Source organism: Siniperca chuatsi, linkage group LG15 (genome assembly GCF_020085105.1).
Source record: "Siniperca chuatsi isolate FFG_IHB_CAS linkage group LG15, ASM2008510v1, whole genome shotgun sequence".
Classification (NCBI taxonomy): Eukaryota; Metazoa; Chordata; class Actinopteri; order Centrarchiformes; family Sinipercidae; genus Siniperca; species Siniperca chuatsi.
The window spans coordinates 23,405,596-23,414,786 of record NC_058056.1 but is presented as its reverse complement, the minus strand read 5'-3'; the positions used below and the strand labels follow the sequence as shown (position 1 = coordinate 23,414,786).

At 39.6% G+C, this 9,191-nt stretch overlaps 1 protein-coding gene across 1 annotated transcript; it reads right to left on the bottom strand.

The window, feature by feature from the left end:
* Positions 1–13: 13 nt before the first annotated feature.
* On the bottom strand, positions 14–9,024 carry slc39a9 (solute carrier family 39 member 9). The gene is made up of 7 exons (XM_044167497.1): positions 8,400–9,024; positions 8,032–8,140; positions 6,085–6,285; positions 5,561–5,629; positions 5,116–5,201; positions 4,572–4,706; positions 14–4,085 (listed from the first exon to the last, which is right to left on the bottom strand). Exons 1-7 carry the CDS (start codon positions 8,493–8,495, stop codon positions 3,852–3,854), a joined length of 930 nt encoding a protein of 309 aa, XP_044023432.1. The 5' UTR covers positions 8,496–9,024; the 3' UTR covers positions 14–3,851.
* Between the last annotated feature and the right edge of the window lie 167 nt (positions 9,025–9,191).

The following is a 9,191-nucleotide window of genomic DNA, read 5'->3' as shown; positions in this document are numbered from 1 at the left end:
ACATAAGAAAGTATTTTCACCAGTTAAAAAACTTTAATTTAGACGTCATAAAACATGTTGCTTTACAAGTGATTTTCACAATCAAAAGTATGGAAATAAGGCAGACTCATTCTGGAATGACAGAAAATACAAATAAAAGACACACCTACCATCCACTGAAAATATTACACATATTAACCAGATCCTAAAACTCTCTCTGATCCAAACTGAAACTTCCAATCAGCCCCAATATGTGCCATCATCTCTTCCTGTTTGTGTGGGAGCGGACGCATCAAACTCGACCTGCAGATATCTGGCAGTTTAAAGAGTTTCTATAGTTTCATTTTCTCAATTTATATGCATGTATGATGAAACATGTTAAGTGCAGACACTCTCAAAATGTGATTCTCTCTTCTGTGATTAAATGTAAAAGGTTATTGCATTTTAAGATGATCAGACTAACACCACAGACTTGATTATGATTGGTCAACCACTAAACACCTTAAATTCAAGCCAGTTTTAAGTGTTGACCCGACACACATTGTAAATTTTCGACTCAGCAAGTTTACATCTTTTTAATTTGAAGTGCAGGTGCTGTCAGCCAATCAGAGTCCAGTATTTTGACTGTTCATGATGCAAGAATGATAAAAACAACTTTTACTAACATTAGTAAACATGATCAACATGTTCAAAAACTAGACTTCATAAACATTATATCAGTCCTGAGCCATTGTAAACTAAACTGCATAACCCCGGGCATGAGTATTAAGACAGACTTGAAAAATGAGAACCTTTCCTTAAAGAAGTAGTTTAAGACGAACGTTCTCAATCCATAACAGAAAACAATCCTTCAGTTTATCTGAAGATTTCAACATGATGAACAAGATGTTCCTTCATCTTCCGCCCCAAAAAGTCATGTGACTAACATGACTGAACTTTAAAAGGCCTTGAATACCTATTTTCTCAATCTGCTTCTTACTATGAATGACGGGGTCCAACACGTACACAAAGTTAGAACAGTTTTGGTTATTTCACGAGAGATTTCAGTTTTTTTCTGTGCTCCTCTCACTGGTTTGAAGTGGGCGGAGTTCAGTAGGGAAAAGGTGATGTCACGTACTTCCATTGACCAATCACAGTTTAACAACATTCAAATCAAATTGTGATGACAGTTAGTGGGTCAGTCAAATCTGATCAAACCACACAGTCCTGATGAAGCAGATTTTTGAGAGTTAAGCTCTTAATAAATAATAGCTATGGATGTTTTTCCCCCAAAAACTTTAACTTTGATTGTTGCTTATTTTGTCATGAATATTTTATCTAATAGAGAAATACTCACCATTTTAAACCACGTTTTCAGGGGCTTTAAAGACTGATATATTCCCAAATAAATGCAGTTTGGTAAATCATACACATAACATATACAGAGTTGGAACAATTAGGCGATTAATCGATTGACAGAAAACTAATCTGCAACAATTTTGATAAACGATTCATCGTTTCAAATAAGGTTTCAAGCAAAAATTCAAGGGTTCCAGCTTCACAAATGTGAACATTTTCTGGTTTTCTTCTTCTTCTTCTCTGATAGTAAACTGGACATATTTGGGGTTTGGACTGTTGGTTGAACAAAGAAAGGCATTTGAAGACATCTCCTTGGATATTTTTCACAATTGTCTAACATTTTTTAGACTAAACGATTAAAAAAGAAAATGATCAGCAGATTAACAGATAATGAAAATAATCTGCCCTAAACACATACACCAGAGTACCCTGAATTCGTTTTTAAAAAAGTTTTTTCGTAAGGGTGTGAAACATGTAAATGCCTAATCTCAGCAGGGATTCTGATGCAACATTGTTTAGAAAGATGAAATGGGCACATAATGGGGCTGTCCTCCAACATGCCCAGGTGTAAAGCAACACATTGGGTGGGGGGGTTCCCTTTTGTACACACATACAGCATCCCATAAAAAAAATAAAACAATCATGCAGCTGCTGGTCTGCATGCGACCCATCCCTCTCTCTCGCAATCACACAAGGAAGCCTAAAACATCACGGTGGGTTTCTTCTCGTCATGAATTAATCGACAAGTTGCGCATGTGTAAAACAGTTCAATTTATACATAAAACAGAGACTCCTCAGACAGTCTGTAGCCTCTTGTGTCATTTCTGCAAAGAACAGTCCATCAATGTCCAAAAAGTCAAATTAAAAAACAAAGAAGTATTTGTGAGTAAGCAGTTCCATCTCACACAAGAGATCATGATGATGTGGAAGGAAGAAGTTACTCTGTACAGTACACATACATACACATGCGCTCTGCTGTGAGCAGACACAGTGACAAAGTAACACTCACAATATCCACGTGTCCTGATAAGATAGGGAGCAGCCTACTTACATTTTAATGGATGAACCTGTTAGAGTTTTAATGGTGCTGAGGCAGAGATGAGGGAGGTCAGGGAAGGGCTGCGTTTAAGAGCGTCTATCTGACATAACAAGCGCTTTGAAGATGAAGGCAAACCCTCTGCACTCATTTCAGACTCAGCTGCACTCCTGAGGAAGAAGTGACTTTGCCCCAATTTCAATGTGTATGATTATTGCTCAGGTATGATTAAGGGGTAAATCAACTGCAATTGTAAAAAAAAAAAAAAAAAAAAAAAAAAAACACGTCTGTTCTCCTGAGCCGATGGTCCCTAAACGTTTTCATCCATTAAATGCCCTCTGCAAGGCAAATCATTCATTCAGAGCTGCTGAAATAACCTCCACCTCTAAATTAACTTAATAACACTCTATACAATCACTTAAGACAATTCTATACAGATTTTTCCTTCAACTTCTATTTATAATTACTCTCCAGGTAAAGCAGAACAGAAATAAATGCAGAAACTAAACAGATAAAATAAAAGTAACAGTTCATGCTGTGATACATCAAGGCTGGTTGTGTCTTTTCCTTACGCAGGACTCAGGTTTCAGCAGACTAGTCCATGAACCATTGCGTGTGGTTTTAAAGGAGAGACACACCATTAGTATTCATCATAAATAGGCTTCCCATTAGGCCAAGAAACTGCTTGTCACAACTGATTTTTCTATCAGGACAAACCTCTACTTGATAGACAAACTCACTAGCCAAAGCAAAAATTGTTGTGAGCATCTGGCTGGTTATTCGGGCTGATATCTCATCCTGCTTCATCGCTGGCTGCGAGAAAAAGATCTCTGTTGGTAAGAAAATAAGTCAGGAATGGTTCCTACAAACAGGAACGTCCTTATGGCGCCGTCTCTTCAGGTATCAACTTGCTAATATGGCACTTGAAAATCAGGTTCAAATCAATCTGGATTGTTGAGAGATTTACACTCAAAAAAAAAAAGAGCGAGAGATTGCTTTCTTGATATCACAGGCTTAAATCAGGACCATCCAAATCTCCCTGTGCAACTGCCATTAGTAAAACATCACTGTAATGAAATCAGGGTTGGTTCTTTGACTTGGGACAAGCACAATAATGCAACACTGAAAACTCCACAGTGATGTAAATAAACAGAGCTAAAGGGTCCACCTCAGGCCTCTCTCAAAAAAGATTTCTGGTGGAATAAATGGACACATACAGTAGCTGTAAGATGTTTCAGCGTCAGTGTCAGCAGAAAATACATCGTCGTTGTGTGCCTTGGTTGTCACTGTAGCAATTCTGATTTCCCTAACATCATTCATCCCCTCATTCAAGGTCAGTTTCGAATCATAAGATGTCCCCGCAACGAGCGCCAGTCTGTTCCACGAGGTCCATCAGCAGACAACAAGCAACAAGACATTTAGATCCACAACGTTTGTTGTCTCCGTTTCCGCTTCTTCCCCCTGTACACTCGTCTTAAATCCGTCCTGAGCTCTGGGTCTAATGGTGGTGACCGATGGACAGCACCAGAGGAATGAGGCAGCCCAGCACCAGAGCTCCCACCTCCACCTTGCTCAGTCCTTTGCCCCCATTGCCCCCGTTAGGAGCGTGGCTATGGCTGCCACCCCCTACCTCAGGGAGGACGTGGACGGTGGCCACGTAGAGGAAGGTGCCAGCAGAGAAGAGCATGGCGACACCGGTGGCGTTGATGTCTGACAGGGCCTCCTTGCTGCTCTGGGAGGGGAGCAAACAAAAAGACTGTAAGGCAAAATGTCTAATGGCTAAAAATTTGTTTCACCAAGAAACATTTCCTGATGGCTCGACAGTTGATGAAATGAATTTGTTACAGGATGTCATTTTTTTTTGTGAATTTTTTTTTTGGCTAATGAAATGTCTATCTTATCTAAAACATGTCTGGTAAATGTCTCTTGTAGAGAATCCTGAAGTCTTAACAGCCATACTGGTTTTCTAAGACAACACCCTGACTGGTATTTGACTGGGACATTTTCTTTAAGTATTTAACAAATTCTAAGAAGATGACAGCTGGTTTGTATCAGGCTGGATACTCTTTCAAAGTAAACAGATGTTTAAAGATAAGTGACAGTCAGACGAGAAATATAGTTCCTGCCTCGAGAGAGATTTGCAAGGAGTTGCAAAAGACAAATATTTAATTATGGGTCCAAAGTTTAAAAAAAAACTACAACAGATTTCAATATTTACCTGACTGAGGCCCAAAAAGGTGAGCATGGCGAGGACGGGGGCTGCCAGGGCAAAGACCAGGAGATGTTTGCGGATGCGATTCCTCTCAAGACCAGCATGCATCAGGAACGATACCAGGCCAAACGCTGCTGGGGCCTGCAGACGACAGAGCAGTAGAGTTCACATAGGTTCACATTTACAATGTACTGATGCAACTAACGATTATTTCCATTATCGATTAATCTGTAGTTTATATTCTCGATTAAACATTTGGTCTATACAATGTCAGAACTTAGTTAAAAGTGCCCATAACAATTTCCTAAAATGTTTTCAAATGGCTTTTTTGTAAGACAAACTATCTAAAACCCAAATATGTTTGGTTTACTATCAGCTAATTCTTACAAATCAAAATAGTTGGCAATTCATTATCTGTCGATCAACTAATTAATTAGTTGTTTCGGCTCTACTGCTGCTACATAAGTTTAATTTATACATATGTATCCCATAAAGCTACACTATGAAAAAGGATGTTTGATTTACTGTACAAGATATGAACCATTATTACCTTATGTAGCATGATAGCTACAAAGACAATGAGCTGAACGCTGGTCTGAGAGGTCGAGGCAGCCGCTCCTAGTGCCACCCCATCAGCTGGAGACAAAAGGCAGAGTTGCTGAGATACTTTTAATATTTGGTCATTAGTGCAACGACATTAAAGGTTCTGTTAAGTTCTGACTGGAAAAAGACAGCAACTGCTTTCAACCTTTGTGTTCTAATTTTCTAAATTACAGCAATTCTCAGGCTCAGTTTAAAAATGGGATTCACTTATCAATCAACAAGCAAACTTAGGTGTAGCAGAGAATAACAAGTATGTAAAATGTCAGTAAATGTTTACACAATGTCAAACACAAGCACCAATTTGTTATTTATACTAATAAGATGATATTAACCTAAAAGTCTTATCTAGTACCATCATTATGAGACAATGAATATTGGATAAACAGGCCTACCTGCAGCATGGACCACAAGACCCAGGGTGGTGGTGATTTTCGAGGAGGAGACCCTTGCTGACTCTGGATCTAAACGAGACAAAAATTTTGCAATGCCCATCTTTTTATGTTTAAGAAATATAGAAAAGTAAAACCAAGTGATAATGACAGAACAGCATCTCCCACAGTGAGCAAGAACTGTGTGGCATCACATGTTGGCAGACTTTGTAAACAGTTTGTGGAGCATTAGCTGCTCAAACAAAAAGCTCTGAAATTGTTTGCCACTGAGCGTGGGTGCATCTGGGAAAACAGAATTAGCAGTTGAGCTATCTGGGAGCGTTTTGGGTCTAATTCAACAAAATAATTTTCTTCCAGAGAAGATTAGCACTTGATGAGGCTAATGACAAAGCTGCGGTCACCAAGCCCAGTTTTCACAAACTAAGTCTCCACACATAGACATTCTGGACCTGTGTACTAATAGTTTCTAAGAAACAAGTTCTTTGGATGCTTTAATCTTTGTGTTTGCTGTCTCTTCTAATACTGACCTTCAGTGCTGTGCACATGAGAACTGCCTATCTGGTCCACCAGTAGCATAAAGACGAAGCCCAGGACTAGAGACACCCCAATGCAGGCATGAAGCTGCTCGTGACTGTGCTCATGTTTCCCGCTGGCACTCAGGGCTGTGTCTACTTCACCCTTCGGCTCGGACACTTCCACGACTCCATCCTGGCCATGGCTGTGGTGTCCTGCAGGAACGCAGGTGAGGAGAGAATAGAAAGAGGCAGATGGACTGTTAAAAACACCTTAACACATCTGATTACTGACACTGCTTAGCACAGAGACCATCATAAACCTATGTAATATTCTTCTGAGATACAGATGATTGAGTCTATGCAAATGATCACAAAACATATCTGTATTTGACAAAGTTTGTTACATAAGAGAAACAAAAGTCAGCTGGCTGTACTCCACCTCATTCCGAACTTTGAATCATTTTTAAACAGAACAAACTGTTAAAGTCTAAAGAGGCAAATGTCTATATATTATATGTCTACAGTATATGCTCTATACTTCTGGCCTTTGGGACTCCTGAAGGCGTCTGAAGCTCTGACAAAGAGCCAAAGACTTTGGGGGCATTTTTGCTTTTATTAGTTAACATACAGTAAAGAACTGACAGGAAATGAATGAAGAACATTTTTGTTAGTGTCTTTAACCCTGAGGTCACCAGGACACCCAACCTCAAATCATTTTAAGCACAGACCTTTACAGGACAAGAACCACAAACCGATGCTGAAACTAGATTTGTGTATTCAGACATCACCAACCTATCTGCATTCGTTGCCGTGGTAACGACGTAGGCATCAGTAACTACGTACGATATGGAGATCCATCATCTCGCCCTCTAAATAATCGTACTGTCAAGTCGTGGTGCAGAACTCCTCCATTGCTGAGTTTGTCTGGTGAGACAAACAGCGTGCAGCATGGATTCTGCTCAGCCGCTCCATGGATGTATTACACGAGCCGCTCTGATACACTTCCATCACTCTGGATTTGACGTTGTTATTGTGTGTCAAAAAACACTTTGAAATCATATTTGAGCGGCCAGAGCGTCGGGACTGAGACGCATCTGTAGAAATATAATTTCGCAATTCAAACCACCTCCAAATGTGGCTTGGATCCAATTTGCAAAATTCACATTCAGTGTGGTTTTTGGCTGTCCACACTTTATAAAATCAATCTTGATACAATCTGAATAAGCCAAAAAACTGATGGGCTGGTAGTCTGAGCCTAAGAACCGTTTTCAAGAGAAGCCTCCAGTATTAATATTGTGACAATATCTGGAACCAGTTGGATATGCCTACAAGGGAACAAACAAATCTACAAGCTTTCAAACTGAAATCAACTGACACGATTACTGTTAAATATATGTATTTAATGTGTGTACCCAGCACTACCTGGAAAGCAGTATTGATACTGAGTGAATTATCCTTGTGGATTAAATTAACTGAAATTTAACTGAGAGCTGACATGACTCGTCAATTAATCAATTAGTTGACTGAGAAAATTAATCAGAAAAGAAACTGGAAAATCAATTAAATGTTTAAGTCAATACGCAAGCAAGAAAGTCAAATGCTCTCTGGTGGCAGCATAAATTTAGTCTCCATCATATCTTTGCATTTTGGACTGTTGGTCAGACAAACCAAGCAATTTGGGGATTTTCCCATGGACTTTGCGAAATTGTGACAGGCATTATTCACTGTTTTCTGACATTTTAAAGATTAAATTATTAATTAAAAAAATACAAATAATTCACCTATCATGAAAACAATTCTTAGTTTTGGCCTTACTAATATTAAAGCTGTTATTCACGGAGTTACTGGTTTAAGCATTGTGAAATGCAACTTTGCCTTCATCCAAGGGAGTTGGGAGAACAATTTCTGGGTGATCCTTAAGGAAATACACTGGGGAAGTACTGTTTTAATGAACTCTACCTTCAAGGATTTCTTCATAAAGTGCGTGGACCCCCTCAGGAATGATAACAGCCAGTGCAGTCCCACACAGGAGCCCTGCTCCCAGCACAGTGATCAGCTTCAGCTTTTCCTGGAGAAACAGTCACAGATGAATCTTAAGCACAAGTCTCTCATTGTTTTTAAAGCCATACACACACAAGATGTAGAGCTAATTATCTGATAACATTACAGAGTTCATGGTGTACTTCTGATTTAAAAGGCACCGACATGAAGAGGAGATGAACTTTTACCTCTCTGTAAATTTGGAAATGTGGCCAGTGCCAAAGTTAGCTAAACTGTGCAAGCTTTCAGGAAGCACTTTTCCAAAACGTTGCATGTCATCGACTTACCTCTGAGAAGTTGACTGCTAAAGGTATCGTCCCGGCCACATAACATCCCACCAACATCGCAAGAGAGAACAGGCTGATCGAGCTAAAATCGTCCATGACTGCAATTTTCTCTTCGACTGATCTACTGCTAAGCTTAAACCATCAAAACCAACCTGCGCTTAGCTATACTTTAACACAGACTTTAATTCGTGCTCGTCAAGTTAAATGACCTGCCCCGAACTGCAGCTGTTGGTTAACGACAGTAGCTGTTCATTTAATAAACGCCGCGTCCCTCTTTTGGTACCAGTTCAGCTCGCTGCCAAACATCCACGTTAACTCAACAGAGACGTTATGGCCTCGATAACGTTAGCAAAGCTAAGCTAACTAGCTTCGGTAATTGCCCTGCTCTCAAAATTCACAAATTAATTCTGAATCCTGACACGTTAACGTTTACTCGTAAACATCCGATACGCCGCATCGTTTCTTCCAGATTCAGCTGTCAACAATAATATTGCAACTTCCCGACTTGGTTAGCAGCTAACAAAACTGGCTAACAGAACATCCGCTTGTTTGTTGCCGATGAAAAAGTACTTCCGGGTCACAATTACTCTTCTCAACCTGTCGAGGCAAACCTGCCACGTATCCGCGAGACTCGTTGGAGGAAAGAGAGGAAATAATGTGACTTTTTTTTTTTGGTCATAAAAAATAGTAAACAGAGACAGGGGTAAACAACATGAAATTCATTAAACTGTGCTATCATATTTTTTGGGTGATTTTTTAAAGTCATTATGTCCCAGAGTTTTTCCTTCATGA

What these genes read in the sequence shown, in the direction of transcription:
- slc39a9 (XM_044167497.1), bottom strand. Translation starts at nt 8,495, where the DNA reads ATGGACGATTTTAGCTCGATCAGCCTGTTCTCTCTTGCGATGTTGGTG. An exon ending in TCATGTGCACAGCACTGAAG is followed by an intron (nt 5,630 to 6,084) that starts GTCAGTATTAGA and finishes TGTCTCGTTTAG; the next exon opens with ATCCAGAGTCAGCAAGGGTC. An exon ending in TCTTGTGGTCCATGCTGCAG is followed by an intron (nt 5,202 to 5,560) that starts GTAGGCCTGTTT and finishes TTTTGTCTCCAG; the next exon opens with CTGATGGGGTGGCACTAGGA.